This window comes from Carettochelys insculpta, chromosome 1, assembly GCF_033958435.1.
Source record: "Carettochelys insculpta isolate YL-2023 chromosome 1, ASM3395843v1, whole genome shotgun sequence".
Taxonomy (NCBI): Eukaryota; Metazoa; Chordata; order Testudines; family Carettochelyidae; genus Carettochelys; species Carettochelys insculpta.
The window spans coordinates 17,800,699-17,821,952 of NC_134137.1; the positions used below are offsets into that span (position 1 = coordinate 17,800,699).

At 40.6% G+C, this 21,254-nt stretch overlaps 1 protein-coding gene across 1 annotated transcript in view; it reads left to right on the top strand.

Moving 5' to 3' along the window:
• Positions 1-18,251, top strand: part of UVRAG (UV radiation resistance associated) — a 157,109-nt gene extending 138,858 nt beyond the window's left edge. Inside the window, exon 15 of the mRNA XM_074981318.1 lies at positions 15,993-18,251. Within this exon, the coding sequence (XP_074837419.1) occupies positions 15,993-16,695 (703 nt within the window). The 3' untranslated portion in view covers positions 16,696-18,251. The remainder of the gene's footprint in view (positions 1-15,992) is intronic.
• Positions 18,252-21,254: the final 3,003 nt, after the last annotated feature.

Here is a 21,254-nt window from a genome sequence, read left to right on the forward strand (position 1 = left end):
CTTCATTTATGGAGTTTTTTCTTTTACAAGTTAACCCCTTTATATAGCAAAATTTAAATAAATCTAAGAATTGTTATATCTAAGGTTTCCTTATTTTCTAATCTGTTCATCACTTTTTGTCAAATTTTGTATAGCTTTCCAAGAACAGTGTAAAATGTCAAAGGGAAAGTGACTTTACTACCAAGTGAAGAATGTGCTTCAGACTGATACTGCTCAGTAGACATGGACATTTCCTATTTGCAGTGGAGTCCAGATGATGTGCTTACACCTTTGTGGTATACATAACGTTTTTGACTTTGCCTTGTCAGTCAGATTGTTTGTTGTTTTGAGACTGTGTATGTAAGGGGTTTTATCTCAAGATGTCATTCATGCATAGTCTATTTCTTAAATCTGTTTTTTCTTTGAAAGGGACGTGCTACTTCAGGCTTGTGCAGTGCACACCCAGTGCATGGTGGTTGATTTCTCTCTCTCACCAGTACCCGTTGGGGCAGCATATGCAACCCAGGTAGCTTCTTGATATCAAGTGTGGAACCACCACCAACCTCAGCTTCCGTTTTTCCACTGAAGACAGCTGTGGAACATCTTGTTTTGCTATTGCAAGTTTCATTATATTTGTATATAGTTTGTACCTGTTTATACTAACTTAGTAGTTTCATAGTGTTAGAAGTTTTCTTAAATGTTATTTTAGTGCACAGCTGGGTCACCAGTATTCAAGGCCTTCCACTCCTGTAAGACGAATGACTCATGCTCCAGTTGCGTGAAGTGTATTGGAGAGACTCTCACCTGCAATTTTGTATCTAATCTGCAAGAGGCTTTCAGCCCAAAACCAAAAAAGAAAGGGAGACTAGATTCCAGTTTTTCTGCTGATGAAGGAAAACCTGTTGCAACCCTTGGACTTTCCCATTTGGAACAGGTAACAAGCATATCTGCAGCTGTCAGAGGAACTCCTCTAGTTTGGATCAAGGTTGAGGGCCAGTTGAACTAGCACAACAGTTTAAAATTGCCTCAGAGTTCTAGGGCATATGACTATTCTCACTTAGTTGTTCAACATGCCAGTCTCTGTCTCTGAAAACTACAACCATGGCAGCAACAGTCTCTGGCAAAGGATTCCACAAATTCTGTGCACTGCATGAAAAATACTTCCTTTTTTTTGTTTTAAAGCTGTTACCTAGTAATTTCATTTGGTGACCCCTTAGTGCTTGTGTTGCAAGAATAGTAAATAACTCTTTATTCACTTCCTGCATACCAGTCGTGATTTTATAGTCTTCTATTATATGGCCCCTTAGTCATCTCTTTTTCCATGCAGAAAAATCCCAGTCTTCTTAATCTCTCCTCACGTGGCAGCTGGTCCACACCACTAATAATTTTTCTTGCTCTTTTCTGAACATTTTTCCAGTGCCAATATACCTTTACTGAGATGAAGCAACCACATCTGCACAGTCTTCAAGATGTGGCATACCATGGATTTACAGAGAGGCAATAAAAGACTGATATATTCTCTAACTTTTCTTAATTATTGCCATCATTCTGATTTTTTGACTGCTGCTGCACATTGACTGGATCTTTTCAGAGAACTATCCACAATGGCTCCCAAGATCTCTCTTGACTGGTAACAGTTAATTTAGTGCCATCATTTTATAAATATAATTTAAATTATTTTCCAGTATGCATTACTTTGCATTTATCAGCATTAAATTTCATTTGCTGTTTTTTTGCCCAGACACCTAGTTTTGTGATCCCTTTGAAACTTTTCAGTCTGCTTTGAACTTGACTGTGGTGGTGGATGCTTTCAGAGGCTTTCTGGAAATCTAAGTCCACTGTATCCACTGTATCTCCCTTGTCCACCTACTTATTGGTCACCACAAAGAATTCTAGTAGATTAAAGCATGATTTTCCTTTGCAACATCTAGTTGACTCTTACCCCACACATTATGTTCATCTAGGTGTATGATGATCCTGTTCTTTGCTATAGTTTTTAACCAATTTGTCCAGTACTAAAGTTAGTTACTGGTCTGTAATTGCCAGGATCACCTCTAGAGCACTCTTTAAAATTGATGTCACACGAGGTAGCCTCCAGTTATTTGGTACAGAAATTGATTTGAAGGATAAGTTACAAACTACAGTTAGTAGTTCTGCAATCTGAGTTCTTCCAGAGCTCTTGGGTGAATGCCATCAGGTGACTTATTACTGTGTATCGGTTTGTTCCAAAACCTCTTCAATACTGAAACAGTGCTGTAGTTTTATCATAAATCTTGGCCTCTCTGGGCTCATGGACAGAACTTTCAAATGATGGGCTTTTGACAGGCAGAGACTGTATTGGATATTTTTCCTAGTCAGTCAACTTTCATCCTTGTTGCAGATGCTTCTGCACTTGGGGTCCCTACAAGCACAAGTGTTGATGGTCTCCCTACGCTGTAACTCTTAATGTAAATGTCAGAGAACAGAGTCATCTGGCTAGCTTGCCAACCTTTCCTCCTCTTTCGAGTAGTCCCTCTGGGTGCTCCACATCAGGTGTCGGGCTCGCCCCGGCTCTGCAGTTCGGAGATTTTTCAAGCCATAGTTAGTTGGACCATGCCTGTGCAGGAGCGTGCTGGGCCTTTTGTGCACATTCAGTCATGTGCATGATCCAGTCCAAGCCAGTTCTTCTCAACCGCCAGTGGCTGCGGGTGAACTTTGCTTGTGCTCCAACGCATGTCGGAAAGAAAAGTTGAACTCGCCTGTTAATCGTTCATCTTTTACCTTTTTTCAATGTTTTTTTAGAACTTTTACTGTACATAGCTTAAAAAAAGGGAGAGAAAAGCGAGGAGAGAGGAAAAGTTACATAACAAGTTTTAACAAAAAAAAGAAAATTCCTACAGTGGGCTTTAAAAAGTCCAAATCATGCCAAGAAGCCATGCTGGCCTCTGATGGCCACAACAAATTCATCCGCTACCAGGAGGAAGGCCCATGTGCCGCAGAAGTGTTCCCACTACTCTAAGCTCACTGCAAGGGCCAGAAAGTATAAAGAGAAGAGGCTAAAGGTGATTCTCTTTGATAGGCTCTTCAGCCTACGACCTCTGAGCTGACACCCCATGAGGGTTCGTTACTACCTCAGAAGCGCAAAGCGGCTTCATTGGCTTCCTCAGGCTATAAGAAAAAGAGATTGTCTCCTACTTGATCCTTGCTGGTGTTTATCTACGAGCAGGCCAAGTGAGACGGACAGTCATGATCCTTCTGCATCTAAAGAGGGCAAATGGCCTAAAGAGCAGAAATCAGCAGCTATAGCCTAGATCCATGGACACACCTCAGAACCGAGGAATTCACATCTCTCAAAATGGCTGGAACCAGAAACTGCAGCACCGAGACAATCATCCCCGGCACCGAGAACAATGTTGGCACCAGAGGACCCAGAATATAGGCCCATGATACCAAAGACCTCGGTACTTATAACCTGCATCAAAAACATCAGAACTGAGGCCAGCACCATCAAAGTCAGCGACACTTATAGATTCTGCACCGAGGCTTATGGCACAAAGTACAGTGCCAGGTATATCGGCACCAGTTCTATTGACACCATACACTTCAACCTCCTGACAGTCACACTGTTCAACAAGCTAGAAAAGCACAAACCAAATGGTATCACAATCGTCCTTGTCCTGACCTGGTTATCCTGTCATCACCATTATCTCCTAACTCTTCCCTAGAGACAGTTTTATACCAGAATGGCCTCTGACACCTCCATCTCCCTTCCTCGGACCACCTCCTCCTTGTCTCAGGCCCCCATCACCTAATTCACAGCAACCAGGCCACTCGCCTGAACATTCCTGTCAGATATTCCATTTCCTTCTCCGTCATCACCCTGCTCACAGGTGTTTTCTCCACTTCACACTGGGCACAGAACATTTTCAGTACAAAGTCCTGTGCTTCAGCCTGTCATTGGCACCCAGAGTTTTCACAGGGACACTCGGTAGTATCAGCTTACCTACAGTGGCTAAATGTGTTCCTCTTTCCGTACCTGGCCGATTGCCTTCAGAAGGGCCACTCATGTGTGGATGTCCTTATGATAAGTATTACCACAAAGACGTTTCAGTCTCTGGGCCTTATCAATTTCCAGAAATCAACCACAGAACCCATGCAAGACATAGAATTTATAGGAGCCCGTCTTGATTCCACCACGGTGAGAATGTGCTTACCTGCTCCTTGTTTTCATGTCATTCAATCACTAATACAAATCCTGATACAGTCCTACAACACAGGTGATAACTTGCCTCCAGCTTTTGGGCCACATGGCTGGCACCACATCTGTGGTACAAAATGCTAGACACCCACCATTCACAAGAAGATGTACCAACCACAGAGGTTCTAAATCCTTGTGGTGGTGAATGAACTGCAAAAACCTACTATCAGGCATTTCTTTTCACGAGCCCCACACTTGTGTTTTTATAACGACAGACGCTTCCAGCATAGGCTGGGGAGCACGCATGGGAGACAAATCAGTGCTGGGACGGTGATCACAGCAGGAGATGTCCCTGCATATAAACATGCTGGAGGTAAGAGCAGTGTTCAACTCAGGCAAACACTTCCTACTGTATATAGAGGGCATGGTCAGAATCAAAACCAACAACATTACCACGATGTTCTATATCAACTGACAAGGTGGAACCAGGTCTTGCACACTGCATTTGGAGGCTGTTCATCTATGGAACTGGTGCACTGCGACATAATCCTGAGAGCCTCATACTTACAAGACATCAGCAATGTTGCGGCAGACCTGCTGAGCAGACAGTTTACACCAGACCACAAGTGGGAGATCTGCCCTGCTGTACTTTTGCATCTTCCATTTGGGATTTTCCTCATATAGACCTATTTGCAACCTGCAACAACAGCAAATGCCCTCGTTTTTGCTCCAGGGCAGGTGTTGGCCCAGGCTCTTGGGGGCGCTTTTCTCATACCATGGAAAGGACCCTTACTTTATGCCTTCCCCCCTGCCCACAAGCAGTACTTATTCACGAGGTTCTGGAGAAGGTGAGGCTAGAGGGGGCCAATCTGATACTCATAGCTCCTACATGGGACCATCAACACTGGTTCTCACTCCTACAATGAATGTTTTGACCTCCACCCGCCCCTTCATCGTTCCTGACCTCCTCACATAGAATCGAGGGACTCTGACTCATCCTCAACCATGAACATTATGCCTTATGGTATGGTTGATTCTTGGTTCAGCACCTCAGAGAACCTATGTTCTGAGCAGGTCAAAGTAGTACTGATTATGTAGTAGACGAACTTCCACATGAAAGACTTACATCTACAAATGGAAGCAGTTTACCTCCTGGTATTCCTCTGGACAGCTACACCCTCCAGGGACACCCAGACCTAAAATTCTAGACTATCTACTGGACCTTAAACAAGGAGGGCTTGCTCTACCATCCCTAAAGGTCCACCTTGCAGCCATGTTGGTTTGCAGGCATCCTATGCGAGGGTCAATGGTCTTAACTCATCCTATCACGACCTGGTTCCTAAAAGGCCTCACAAACTTATGCCCTCCTCAAAGCCAATTTCATTTCCGGGGAGCTTGGACCTGGTGCTAGATTCGCTGTCTAGACCACCTTTTGAGCTTCTAAACACCATTTCACTTTGTTTTCTTACCTTAAAGAGGGGGTTTCTTCTAGCTATCACATCAGCCTGTAGAGTTAGTGAGTTGGCTGCAGTAATGGCAATTCCACCTTATACAACTTTCTCTAAGGACGCGGAGATGTTGCATTTACATCCTGCATTCTTTTCCAGGGTCTCCTCGGAAGCTCATATAAACGAGCCAATAATATTGCTGTCCTTCTAGCCTAAGCCCACGTGCTTCAAATAGTGAGATAAGGCTCCATGCACTTGATGTCGCAAGGGCTTTGGCCTTTTCTATGGACAGAACAAAATCTTTCCGCAAAACGCACAAGTTATTCGTATCTCTCGCACGGAGATCAACAGGTGTTTGCAGAGCAGCAACGTGGTCATCCTATGACACATTCGCCAAACATTGTACGATATATCATATGGAAGAGGACATGTGCCTTCCAGCAGTGGTGCTTTCCGCAGCGAGCAACACAACTCTGGTACTCTTCTCCATGTTTTGGGGTCACTCCTGTGTAGTCACCTGTTGTGGAGCACCCACAGGGACCACTCGAAGAAGAAAGAAGTTACTCCCTTAGGTAGTAACAATGGTTCTTTTGAGATGTGTCCCCATGGGTGCTCCACTCCCCATCCATTCCTCTCCGCTTTGGAGTTTTCTGCTTTTTTTTCAGGTGCTCCTGGAGTGGTTTTTGAGGAACTGGCTTGGATCGGATCGTGCACGTAACTAAAATCACGTGAGGGGGCCAAGCACGCTCCCGCACATGTGCAATCTGACTACCTGTGGCTTGAAAAATCTCTGAACCGTAGTGCCAGGGCAAGGCTGACACTTGATGTGGAGCACCCATGGGGACACAATCTCCTAGAATCATCGCTACTACCCAAGTGAATAACTTCTCTTTCCCTGTATCGAGAAGAAACGTGTTCGTACCTGCAGACAAGACAACAACTTGTTGTTGTCTGTGAATAGACAAGGTGGGACTTGGTTGAATGTTGTGCCAGGAGAAACAAGGCTGCAGGACTCTTGCCTCATCAGTTCAGACAACTGTAAAGCTTCTCACTTTTCAAGGGTGCAGAGAATCTGACAGACCAAATGAGCAAATCCTTCAACCAGTCACTACAAATGGTTGCACTACCCAGCCATTGCCAGACTCATTTTCTGGCAGCAGAGGAGCCCCTGTTGGTTTTTGGGGTGAATAGGTCTATATGAGAAGTGTCATCACGTTTGTTATTGAGCAGGTCATGTTGCAGCGTCTGCGATAGACACTTTCCTGTTGCTCTGGACAGTCAAATTCCTGTACTTGCTTCCTTCAGTCCCCTTCCTCCCCAGTATTTAAAAATCAGACAGTATCATATTTGTTATGCTCATAGTCCCAATCATGACCCCAGCAACATGCTGATTCTGTCTGTCAGAACTCGGTTGACCCTACTTCTAGATCCAGAGTTGTTTTCTTGGGACCATACTCACCTCTCTACCCCATTGTGCAGGCCCTCTACCTGAGAGCCTGGATGCTGTGGCTGATGATGTGTCAGGAAGACATCTGTTCAAAGAAGGGTCAGACATTCTTTTAAAAAGTAGAAAAAAAATGTACATTTATTTAGCCAGGGAAGTGGGAAAGATTCCCTACCTGGTTCCAGCAAAAAGATGTTTCTTAACCCTGGGCTCTAGTCCATGTGTTTGGAATGTTTATCTGAATCAGCTTGGCTTTGTGTTCCACTGAAGTCCGCATAGAACCTATCTTGGCTTTTCACCCATCAGTTGCTTTTTTTCATCCCTTCCGGTGACAGTCTGATTCCCAAGGGTTTGGGTAGATTATGCTCCCCAAGTGGAGGAATCCTATTCCCTTTTTGTACTTAAAGCTGATGTTAACAGAGTTAGTGGGTTCTCCTCTTGAACTTTTTACCACTTGCTCATTTTTCCACTGCTCAGTGAATGTAGCTTTTTATGACCATTACCTCAGCCAACAGAGTGAGTGAATTACAAGCTCTGGGGTCTGAACTTGATCTATTGTCTTCTATCAAAGATAAAATGTACCTATCCCCATTCCTCTCCAATTTGATACATCTTTTATTTTAATTAGGCTGGTAAATAGATAGCTTTCTTCCCTAAGCATCATGCTCGTAAAGATATATAAGGCTTGCGCTGGCATTTTATTTAGACAGAACTAAACCATTTTGGTCATCTTCAATTGCAGATAAGAAGTGCTATCCAGCTGCTTCTCAAAAAATATTGTGCCACATCTGCTGTTCTTTTTGTATGGCTACTTGCCCAACGTAACCTTTGCTAACAATGTGTTAGCACATTCAACAAGGGCGCATGCCACTGCTACAATCTTTAGCCCAAGTACCCATTCTGGTCACTTGTAAAGTAGCAACTTGGTCCTCAGTGCATATCTTTTTGCCACACATTGTCATCTCTCAGCAGTCTAGAGATTGATACCAAGTTTGGACCTGTGATGCTTCAGTCATCTAGTAAGTTCCAATTCCACCTGCAGCGCAAACTTCTCATGAGTCACCTGAAGTGGAATGGACCTGCGTAACTCACTTGTTCTGTAAGTTTTTTTGCTCTTTGAGGTGTGTGGCAGATGTCCATTTCACAACCCATTCTCCACTTTATCAAGCTGTTGGATGAGAAGGAATTGAGGATGTTAGCAGCTCTTTTATACCATCATGTAGCAGCATGAGGCAACAGAACACTCATGCACTGTTCCGTAGTTACCATTGATGGAAAAATCTCCAGTTGCTCCGTAGGCACTTTACACATGAAGTAGAATGGACGTAAGCAAAGTGTGTTTGAAGCATGACAGTTAGAGAACCAATTTGTAACCATTTCTAATGAAATGTAGCTTTTTTCATACTGTCAGATTCAAGAAGAAAAGCCAAACTTATTTTTTTTGAGCTTAGAAAAATCTGGTAGCTCAATTTATCAAGTTTTTTAAGAAGTTTGAATTTCTTAGCTGCCAAAAGAGGTAATTTCACCTTACCTTCATATTGGTAGCCTTCTTTTGGCTCTGTTTGCGGCCCTGTCATTACTGTGCATTATTTAAGCAGTAATCTTTAAGAAGGTGAGAAACTATTATTGCTTTTAGCACAACTGACATGGTATTGACTTAGAGTTCTGCCTGGAGCCTCAAACATTTCAAATGGCTGTAAACCAACTTAAACACCTTCTGTTAGCTTTCTTATTACCATGAGGTCATAGTTTGCAACAAAAAAGATCAAATGGTGTTTAAGTTATTTTTAAAGTATTCTCGTATCATAGAATGTAGCTGTGGATTTTGGCTTCTGGCCAGATAATCAAGATTTAGTATTTTGACCAGCTGTGATCTAGTAATGGTCCTCAGAAGAAACATTTTGTATGGAGGAAAAGATATATATTTGAGACTGTGAATTGTATTCTGTCTTTCATAATACATTATAGCTTCTCAGAGCCTGTTACAGACAATAAATAATCAAGTGAATCTGAAGTATATATTTTTAAATAAAACTGTTAATGGATCACAATTCTAATTCTTCACTTGGAAAAAAATACTTTAAAATATTGTAGATAAATAGATTTTAAAAAACTTTCTGAATTCTCATGTTGCTGCACAGCAGAATTCCTCTTGCTTGCAGAATAGGTGTTTTTGAGAGTGTCTGAAAGATATTACCAGTAATTGCAAAGAGAGTTCTAAGCACTTTGAGGAAAACAATAGTGGTGCCCCGGATAATTGCTTTATATTTTGCTGCTAATGAAATATCATTATTTTGTGAGGCTTAAAGGCTCATTAGGCTTTTGAAATATTCAGGTTCTCTGGTTGATGCAATATGCTTATCTATAACCCTAAATAAATGCCAGTCAGTTTTCCCTATTTTTATTTTTACATTCCCTTCGTAATAGCATTTCATTTTGCCCCATAAATCACTCACTCTAGTCTGGTCCATGTTGACTGCCCATCATTATGATTTGATGGCAATTTAACTTATTTTCATATACTTGTTGGTCTGACCATTCCTAGTAGACAGGTCTCCACATCAGTTTGCAGTCTCATAAGATGGACCAAGTAATCATGGTTGGTAGCTGAACTCACTTGCCCTTTAGAAGTAGTTTTCATCATCAAGGTAGTATCTTAGCAAGACAACATGGGAAATCTTTTGATTGACCTTGGTCTCCATAACTGCTAGGCCAATTAATTTCATATTTTCTAAAGTAACTTAAAAAGTCCTCTGCCAATTAGTTTGTTTGCTAACTGAGTACATTACTTAATCAGTTGCAAAACTAACCCACTGTTTGTCTAACATCCACAATCCTAGTCAGATGATATTTTTCCATATATGGGGAAATGTTAGAAGACTTACAGTGGAAGACCATAGATCACAACATCCAGTTAAGGCTGGGGTTGAACAAGAAGAGCCTTTTCTGAAATTGGTAAGATACTCAAGAGCCACAATGCTTGTGAATCCAAGATGGTCCTTTAATAAATAACGTCAGACCATATTTTTTGTGACCACTGTTTTCAGAACAGCACTCTCACATCCCACAATACACTGCACATACTTAAGAGGAAGTTATCCAATGTTTCGAGATCATATTTTTGCGGTTCAGTTTTTAATTTTTCATTGTTCATTGACTTTTAGATGTCCACAAAAATGTTGAAAATAATCAGGAGGGTTTTTTTTTAGTTTGCAATTTTAAGGTCATGAGTCACAAAGAAGTCCTTAAAGAGCCACATGTATCGGAGGAGTAGCCATATTATTCTGTAACCACAAGAACAGCAAGAAGGCTATGGCACCTTATAGACTAACAGATTTACTGGAATATAAGCTTTCATGAGCAAAGACACACTTTCAGATGCAACATGTGGCTCTGGAGCCTGAGTTAAGGGAAGGTGTATACTGTACAATTCCTTGTTAACACATTTCATTTGTACTGATCTGTAAGCAGTGACCTGCTCATACTCCTCTTTTCTAGATGCCAGTAAATCTTTAATGTTGTAGAAGAAATTGCATTCAAGTTCTTGGGCTTTCTCTTAAGCTGTGATCACAGAATGCTATACAATACATGTAATCAAACAGGACTTCTACTTGTTGCAAAGTTTAAAAAAAAAAAAAATTAAGCCATTAGTGTGACTGGAGTAATATAACAGTAAAAGTGAGAGAAAGTTAAAAATTAAGTATGTGAGTTCTGACAGGCCTTTATTTAAAAAGAGAGAGGGCAAATTTAATCCCTGCCTACAATAGCCTTTTGTGTCCAGGATGAATTTGTCCTAAATTTGTTGCAGAGAATACTCAGAATTTTTCCAACTTTTTTGTGATTTTAATCAAATTGTGTACTAGGAGGCTCTTAATAGTCCCATTTGTTTTTATTTAGCTATTTGCTCCTATAAATGCCCTAAATTTGTATTTTTGTTTTGTTTTGCCCATGGCCAGTCTGAATACGGTATAGAATATGGAAGTATGGTATCTATTTTAATTATTGAGCCAGAAGTATAAAAACACAATGCTGCATTAAGGAGCTTATAATTGACACATCTATTACGTGACTGCTATTTATTATATTGTTTGCCCCAGAATTCTGTTCCTTGCTTAAAGTCTCCCCCCCCCCCCCCCCCACAACATCCGCCTTTGATGTAAGTAATGTTCCTGGATCAGCAGTACACAGACTTTTTTTCATTGTTCTGCTGATTCCAGGTGTGGTGGATGCCCTGCCACTGATTCCTCAAGTTGATCTCCTGTTTAGAGCAATGTAATATCTGTAAACTTTTCTAAATGTAAGACTGATTTTATTTACATTAACTGTTTAGTGTCGTGAACAGTAGTGAATACTACATAACTTAGTGACAGAGAGATAGCCGTGTTAGTCTGTATTCTATCAAAACAAAAAAGCAGTCAAGTAGCACTTTAAAGATTAACAAAATTTACTAGGTGGTGAGCTTTTGTGGGGGAGACCCAGTTCTTCTGAGCTGAAGAAGTGGATCTGTCCCACAAAAGCTCATCACCTAATAAATGATTTTGTTAGTTTCTAAAGTGCTACTTGACTGCTTTTTTGTTTTTACATAACTTAATTCTCTGTAACCCATTCCAACTTACAGACTTTGATTTTTTTTTTTTTTCTTTTACCCTTTTTGTCATATCTGAAGTTAGACCTGCTTCTACAACCAGATTCATGTGGTAGATTCCCATTGGCTTTGGTGGAGTGGCTTAAGATGTCTTTGAGCATTATAAATATATTCCAATTCAATGTATTCATTCTTCTGTTTGCTTATCAAAAATATGGCCAGACATGATATTTCTCTAGACCTGCTAAAGTTATAGCAGTCTGTACATATGCAAATTCTAAAGAATGAGAAGAAACTTCATAATCGTTAGAAATTAATATTGCTTTGCTGCTGCATTAAATAGAGATGCACACTAAATAATCCTTCATATTCAACCTCTTAGAAGGAAAGTAAATTCCTTATTTTTGCCAGCCAGTAACCTTTGCCACATTGCCCTATAATATATCAGTTAAATAGGCTTATAAGTGTATTCCACAATTTAAAAAGAACAAACCCAAAAACCTGTCTCTGATGTTACTAAACTTCTTCCTGACCCTTTAATCACTAAATGTCTGAATTATAGTTAATGTGGCATGTCTGTTTATGCAGCTGCCATCATTGTGTCCAAGCAAGAATTAATTTTCTTAAATATATGCCCTATCTTGCAATGTTTCTCTTCTGCTGTGAGAGGCATGCCTTTTGTTTGAATATTTTGGCTTAGTGCCACAACTGCTGGCCTAGCTCTCTCTTGTCTGAAATAGTATTTTCTCCCCCTTCTTTGGACAGTGTGTTTCTCCTGGGGTTCCCACTAGCAGGAAAAGATTCTCATTTGACTATTGACCCCTGACGTTATAGAGCCCAAGGAGAATGATTTCATCTTCGAATTTTACAAAAGAAATTAATGTTGGAATCAGTTCATGGAGTGGCCTACCTTTTTGTTCGGAGGGAAACTAAGATTTGTGCTTGAAGTTGAAATAGGATTCATGCTGGCCTGAATGTGAATTTTTTCTCCCCTTTGGCATAGTTTTTTTTTTTTTTAAAGGTGATTACCATTTAAAATAGATTGCATATATATTTAGTGATGGAGAAGTCACTTATCAATGGAGAAGTCAGACTTATCAAATAGTTGGATTTGAAAAGCCCATAATACACATTGATCATCACTGTTTTAATCTAGAGTCCACAAAACCAGTTTTGGAATATTGTTCCTGGGTTTTTTGCCCCTTTTGTGAAGTGAGATAAGCCATGTGCCATTTGTGTTGAGTCGCATGGGATGCTCCTGAGGTGTGTAAATAATGGCGTACATTGTTTGGATCCTGCCCAACTGTTTTTAAATGGTCTGGACCAGTGGGTTTATTTATACAGTCTGAACCGCTAGACTGAGGGACAAATGACTGCCTTCTGTGTTTTGTTTTTTTTTTTCTTCGCTAAGCCCTGTACAGTCTGGCTCCTAAATTTTCTTCTGTTCTGCTTGACTCTTTTCAAGACAGAAGCCTTAGGCTCCCGCTAGAGCAACCAGAAAACCATGTCAAAACTCATGTTTCACTACACACATGGTGCTGCAGTTGTGAAGAGCTTTCTCGTTCACCACCAAGACTTTAGAGGAGGCCAGGCTCTGTCTGTCTCTTCCTTTCAGCAGCAGATGGGTTTACGGTAAGGCCCATGGAAGTGGCAGCAGAGTAGGAAAGTCTGTTCCCCTTTGCTGTGCGCTTCAGGTGGGATGTTCGATCTCTTCTACCCAGCTCTTCGCTGGGGAGCTAACATTCAGAATTCATGCTCCCCACTCTGTTCCCCATTCAGTCAGGTCCAATAACATGTGATGCCTGATCTTTTGTGCAAAGGGTGCAACTTTCTATTAAGAAGGGACCAGCCACTGGGAAGGAAATAGTTTATTCTGCCATGTAGTTATCCATTATGTTGAGAAACAGACTGTATTGTCTCACATATCAGTAAGCACTTACTTATACTAAAAAGGAGCTGCTGTTTCTTAAGTGACCAGACAGACCATTACAGTTAAACAATGAGCGAGCAGTCAGATGCAACTGTCTTTTATAGCCATTTATTTATGAGATGAGAATATTCACATAAACAGCTTCAGAATGACATTCCCCTTTTCATCAGTTCCAGATAGCTTGCCAAGGAATGCCTTAAGAAATGTGGTCTGGCTTTGAGAGTCTTCATAAACCCACAGGGATCAGAGTAAATATCTAAGATATGTAACTTAGCCATAAAATATGTTGTAGCTTTGTGCACAGGAAAATGATTTATATAAAAACTATTTGACTTTTTTAAAATGGGTGGCATAAAACTTCTTGAAAACAGCAGTGATTTCTTCCTGTCTGTCCCTCAGACCAAGGGTCAAGTCTCTCAGGGAAGGTTCAGCAAACCCAGAGAAAATCAAGGAAAAGACTTTACAGGTTGAACCTCTCTAGTCTGTACCCACAGGACCTGACTGGTGCTGAACAAGAGAATGTGCTGGATCATAAGAGGTCAATATTGTCTAGCAGCATTACCTACATTTCCCCTGTTACTGAGCTCTTAGACATTTAAAGGTAAATTAGAGCTAAATAACAGCATCAGAGAACACTGAGAGCCAGGACTGGTGGCTGCAGACAACCTTTATGGGTCCATGGGAAACTTGATCACACCCATGTTTAGTGGTTGTCCGATTAACTAAACTCATGCCAAGTTACAGATGTTGCCAGACAAGAGAGCGTGAGATGAAAGATTAGGATTTTGAGGAACCAAGTATCTTATACCTATTGCTGAGTATTTGGTGATGGTTTACTGAATCCAAACCTGAAAGGAGATGGTGGAGGGGAAGGGAGCAGGTTGTCCATACACATTTCACTAAAATATGTGGCTTGATAGCAGTCTTCACCACACAGGGTTTTTTTTCCAAAGTGTTGCGGAATCCATTTATAAATCAGTAATATATAGTGTTGTTAAATGGCTGGTGTTTTAGAAAATGGCTGATCATTGAAGTGCAGTAAGTCAGCAAGGTTGCTTATGGTCATTTATAACACTATCCCCGGCTGCACTGAAATCCTCTGAAACACCTGCTTCTTTGTAATATAAAATCTATTAATCCTCTGAAAACAATTTATAAATAGAAACTTAGTGAAAGGTGTGTTTTTAAAAAAGTTTTGAAGTAAGGGAAGCCTGAAGCAGCAATGAGGTCCAGAAGATAAGGCATGGCCTGGGAATTAGGAAATGGGTTTTTTTCCCAAGCTCCATCACTGACTCTTTATTGCTTTGGACAAGTAATTACTCTCTCCATGCCCCACTTTCCTCCGCTATAAGGATTCCTACTTTTCTTTGTAAAGCAATTTAAGTTTCCCAAGTGAAAAGTGCTATGTGCTCTCCACCCTAAGTGAGAAAATAATGAGATGTATCAGCCCTTAAATGGAAAGGTGAGTATTGTTCAAACTTCACTGACTTTTTTTGGAGGTCACGTGCCAATAGTGATTGAATGTGAAGGGATTGAGTTTGGGACATTAATAATGGGAGTGTATGAATTGCCGACCCAGAAATGGATGTTATCTATATGCCAGGAACTTTGTAATCAGTTTACTATATAATGGCTCTTTAGCAACATATGAACTGAGTCACTGATTTTAGGTTTCCTCATGGGCAGTATTCCCACCAGTTACTACTGCCACATTGACTTATTGCAATCATAAATTTGCTTGTGAAATCTGTAGTGTTAGTTTTCATTTCATGTAAAAAAATCAATACAGATAATTGAAGCACTTGAAATATTTTACAAAGCACTCTTAAAAGCTTACTCTAGGGTAACGTAAACTGATTTTAATCTATGGTGTATCTCACTGTTAATCCTTGCTGTTTTGGCTGGGCAGAGAACTGATGCTAGCTTTGTGCTAGCAACCATAGTTTCTCTAGTATTTATAAACCATTATACTGCTAGCCTAAGTTCATTTTGTAACAATCAAGATCCTATCCAGTACTTCCCAAAAATCTCACAGTAGGCCATGCCTTTGGGAACTTCTCTTTAAAATAGTACTCACAACTCATTGGAGAACTCCATGATGATGATGAAAATTTAAAGGTAATTGTATGATAGTTTTTTCATTCATTGACTTTTAGACAGAACGTTTTCTTCCTAGCCCCCAGCCAAGTGTATATTTTTGTCATTGAAGCTATAAGTTGGGATAGCTTCTGCAATACGTACAGCCTTTAATAAATGTTGTACGTCAGTACTCCAGGATGAAATTTGATGGTCTTGTTCTGAGTCCTCAAGCAATTGTCCAAACTTCTTAGTAATTAGCTTGCCATAGCTGTGAACTGATGTTCCTTAGCTGTGAACTCTTGCACTGTGATCACACATTGATGAGGACTTTGTTTTTCTTTTTCTTATAGTGATCGGCATCATATTTCTAGTGCAATTCCAGTTCCAAAGAGACAGAGTTCTACCTTCAGCAGCTTGGATGCTGGCTTATCTACCGGACCTCCTTCCCCTGATAAGGGACACCGAAAACGAGCGAATTCAGAGAATGAAAGACTACAGTACAAAACCCCGCCTCCTAGTTATAATTCTGCATTAGCACAGCCTGTTGCCAGTGCAGCCCCTGTAGAAGAGTCAGATAAAAAATCTGGATCACTAACCTCCTCCTTGGATACCTCCATGGACTTCTCAAAAGAGACCAACAAAAAAGGAGAGGGTTTGTGTTACAGTTTAGATGCAGAAAGTGGGAGTCTGAACGATGCCCAGCAACAGCAGGAGTCTTTCGTAGGACATCCTGGTGCAATAAATGGAACGCTTCTGCCTAGTGAACACGCTGGCAGTGCAAGCAGAGAGCAGCCATGCGAGTTCCATCTTCCCCTCAGCACTGAGCTTTGTTGCACTGTTGAGCAAGCAGAGGAAATAATAGGAATGGAAGCAACAGGATTCAGCACAGGAGATCAGCTAGAAGCCTTTAACTGCATCCCAGTTGACCATGCTGTGGCAGTGGAGTGTGATGATCAAGTTCTGGGAGAGTTTGAGGAGTTCTCCCGAAGGATTTATGCACTGAACGAAAATATGTCCAGCTTTCGCAGACCACGCAAAAGTTCGGACAAATGATCAACAACAAAAATTTGGTAGGGGCAGTACCACGGTGGTATCTGCTATATGAAATGAAGATAAAATTGCACTTATCCTTGTTAATTATGGAAAAATGTTGAAAGCTGTTATTTTGGTGTTGGAAAATGAACTTTGTAACTGAGAACAATAACACAGGATCATGGTATATTCACAGTCCAGGAAAACTTCGACTCTACTTCCAGTCCTTTCTTTGTCTGGTATTTATAAGCTGTTTTTCAGGTACCAGAGTCCATTCTAAATACTTTCCTTGAAAGAGTTTTTTGGGTGCCAGTCAGGCCCTTGTATGAATCTTTGTCTGCTTATATTATTATTTAGTTATATATTTTATTTTCATCTTTGGAGGAGCAAAAGTTAATTTAAAAATATATCTATGGTTAAACCAGCAGACATTATATTTTTACCTTCTCCAGTATACAGTTTCTCTTGAGCAATGTAGTCAGTGTTACAGAAATACCATGAATTTGCTACTTTTGAACAGCATTTTAGTTAGGTTTTGCGATCCTTATGATTTTAAGATTACACTGACAAGCTTTCTGTTTATAGCCTGGTGTAAAGTTACTGGAGAAACTAGCATCTTTTTATCTGCATCTTAATGAAATCCATACAATTTCTCTTCCCACATAAATGATACCCACACAAATTCCTTCCCCACCTCCACTCACTGCTACTATAAGCAGGCTAAGTTTCCAGCTGTAGACCTTGACAGCTAAAGGATATAACTATTCACCAACCGTCACCTCCTAATTTGACCAATGGAAATTGCCCTATCTCCAGTTCAGGATTGAAATAGAGCTATAAACCAGAGGCAAACACCTAAATATTGCATTGTATTAGCAGATTCCACCTATTGTCTGAGACGCTTTGCTTTCAGACATCAAAGTGCTATGATGGATTACATGGACGTTCTCAAGTAATCCAGATTACGTGCAATCAGTATCTTGAAACTGTTACACAGTTAGTTTGTTTGTAGATAGTATACCACTGACACACATGTTTACAACTGCACCAACGGAAAAGCAGATTTTGCAGCCTCCTTGTGATTTCCTGGTATTTGTCTGAGTTCAGATTTCATTGCTCTTGCTTTCTATATTGTATACCCAAGAATTTGGGCTCAGTTGTGAGCACGCAAATATAAATCTATATAACAGAATAAAAGTTTAATTTACTTCACCAAGCTTGATTTTTCTTTCCCACTTTAACCTTTCTCTTGAATCAGTAAGCTAGTGTGTTATTTTCTAACTTCACCATAAGGTTAATTAAACTGTGGATATGTGTGATCTAAACATTGTAGGTTTACAAACCAACACACTGAAGATGAGACAGTATACACGTACTTTATCTTTCTGGTAGCTGCATTTTCTATGTACCATCTTAATGATTATATTGAAATACTATTTATATTTTCATTAAAAGTTTCACAAGGTTGTTTATAACGACATTAGTCAACCTAGTCTTTCTACAAAATTTCATCTACTTTCAGGCTATTTCAAGAGACCTTAAAATTAAGCATTCAGAAATTAAAACCAAAATATTAAGCACATGTATAACCTCAAGCATGAACATATTCATTTAACTCAGTGGGCCTGCTCAAATGCCTGAAGTTTGTCACATGCTTATGTACCTCAGTATCTTGTGGAATTGGGACCATCTGCTGTAGAATACGGTGTTTCAGTTCTAAGCATGAAAAATGTTTTTACAGTCAGAATAAACTGCCCATTTCCATAGGGCACCTAAAAGCTGTTGTAAAGCCCCACTACTGTGCATGGGGAAAATTTTTAAAACGTTTTTTATTTTAAACTAAACCCTGTGAAAAGCATAACGAGATTCAAAGGTGAATGCCTGAAGCCGACAGTCTCTTCATGCTTCAGATGAGAACAGAAGAGAAGACTGAGGAGGGATTTGATAACAGCCTTCAACTTGCTGGAGGGAGGCTGTTCACAGTGGTCATGGATGGCAGAACATGGAACAACGGTCTAAAGTTGTGGTTGGGAAGGTCCAGGTTGAACATTAGGAAAAACTTTTTCACTAGGAGGGTGGTGAAGCATTGGAATGGTCTGCCCAGGGGAGTAGTGGAGTCTCCATACCTGGAGGTGTTTGTCTCACCTCGACAAAGCCCTGGCTGGGCTGATCTCATGGGTTTGGTCCTGCCTAGGGCAGGGGGCTGGACTTGATGGCTTTTTTAGGTCTCTTCCAGCTCTATTCTATGAAAGTGGTGGGATGCTCCATGCTAATTACTTCATCCTACCTTCTTCCTCTTTTCGTCTGGCAGAGAAAAATGTAGCATAACCACCTAAAACCTCTAGTCTGAGCACTGCCGGCAATAAGAGTCACTCATACCTTGGAGGGTGGAATTTGCCTCTTTTTTTTTTTATATATATATATATATATATGAAATGGAGAACATCTACTGATGTGCATGAGGAAAGTCATATTCTGGAGTCTAATATAGTCTGTGTTGTGCAGTCTCTATATCTACCCAAAAGTGTAATTATGTCCCTTACATGGGCACAAGTTTACTCAAAGGAATTGGATGGTACATAAAATGGCATTCATAGAGCATCAGTGTGACTTTAAATACTTCTTGCATTAGTTCCAAATTGATTATTTCAGGTTCCATGCAACCAAATGAAGCCTAAGAATTGTCTTCCCATATGTTGTCTTGCTCTGCTGCTTTTTAACCTAGTGTTTCTTGAGTTTATAAAAACTCTTCTAATGAAACTCCATCGACCCCTGTAAATAAAATGCATATATCACATTGCAGACTCAGGAATAGCTGTGTTGCATGTTTGCTTTACCCTCTTTCTTCAATAATGAATCTTTTCAGGACACCCACACCTTAAATTGCCACTAAATTTCTTGGCAGTGTTTTAGAGCATTCTACCAAAGCAGCGTTTTGGGGCTAATCAAAGGATTGACCAATTTATTTTTGCTATTATTAAGGCCAAAATATTGCACAAGCCAGCACCTAATGGCTTTTTATTTTTTTTAAATAGTTTGTCTTGTAAAATACTGAATAATAATAATAAGCAGCAGCTCAGGGGAATGGAAGTAAACTGGGATGATGTAGCACTGTGCCAAGAGCCTTTTTGTTTCTCCACAGCGGACACCCTGTTATGTCTGCAGGCTTCTTCCAATGAAAATTTTTCATTACATTTACTTCCCCCACTAGATATTCCTAAAATGTTTCTGAATCTTAGTTTTGGAAGATGGTGTCCAGCTATATTTTTATAGCAAGCATAAGAGTGTTGGCTTATACTTGCCTGGACAGCTATTTTAAATAACTAAAACAAAATAAAATATCCCATAATAAATGGCATGTTAAAGTTCTGTTGGTGATTGCAAGAGATCTCAACATCTGTATTTATAAAATAAAATTGGTTAGTATTTATCTAAAGAGTGAAATATGTGGTTTCTTTCCTAGATGACTACTTCAATGTGCACATTGCTTCAAACTGCACGTCAGTGACATTTGAATCCAATAGTCTCTCACTAAAATGTCTTGGCTTTTAATTCATCAGCCCCACATATGAATAATAGTCATATTGAATAAGAATAATCTGAAAGCAGGTTTAGTTTAAGAAAACAGCTTGTCTCATTTGATCTGAATTTTATTTCACATGTGACGGCACTTCAGCGCTTTTTTTCACACACCTCACAAAGAGATGGTACACAGCTGGAATAACAGACACGTCTCCATTGTGCTGCTCTCTGACAGTTGGATAGGCTGAACTTTGTAAGTTGTGGAAATGTCATGTTCATTCATAAGGGAGGCATTGCAAGTCTTCCAGCACCTTTTGTGATCCTGCCTAATGAGCAACATATGCGAGCTGAGGGAGCTTACCTTCCACTCAAACGAGAGACCACCATTGCAAACCCTTAAAGGGAGTGACCGTGACACAGGGCACGGTCCGTGGGAGGTAGTGTAATGTGAAGAACCAAAGGGATGCTCTGCACTTCAACAAGGATGCTGAAGACATTTCCTCCTGTGTTCAAACAGAAGGTAAAATGCCAAGACCGCAGGCAAGGGTAATGAGCTTGAGACCTGAATGTGAAAGAAAGGGCTTCTGAACTGGAAACCCAGTTACACAGCTCTAAACCTAAAGGCGAGCTGGGCGGGGGAGATTACGGAGGGTTACAGCTCAGCAGTGTTCTTCACTGGCTGTCTTAAAGTCTTGTAATATTGCTGTGTGTAGTTAAACAGCTCCTGCACTTTGGTAAAGAAAGTGCCATGTATGGTTACGGTGACCAGTTGTCCCCTATTTGAAGGCCAAAAAGGTGCCCCTACTTATTTTTTAAAAGGAATGAATTGTCCTGTATTTAGGCCTCGGGGGTAGGGGTGGAGAGAGAAGTGCCTGTGACTGCCACTTTCCCAGGACTCCAGATGGGTAGCGCCCATGGCTGTTTCTTCCCCAGGGCTCCCATGGGGAGGGCTGAACGCTGTCACTCCCCTGAGGCTGGCGGGGATGTGCCAGCTCCCCAGGACTTAGTGTAGCTGGGAAAAACCACCCCACCCCCCATATCTCCCTATCCCGTGTTTG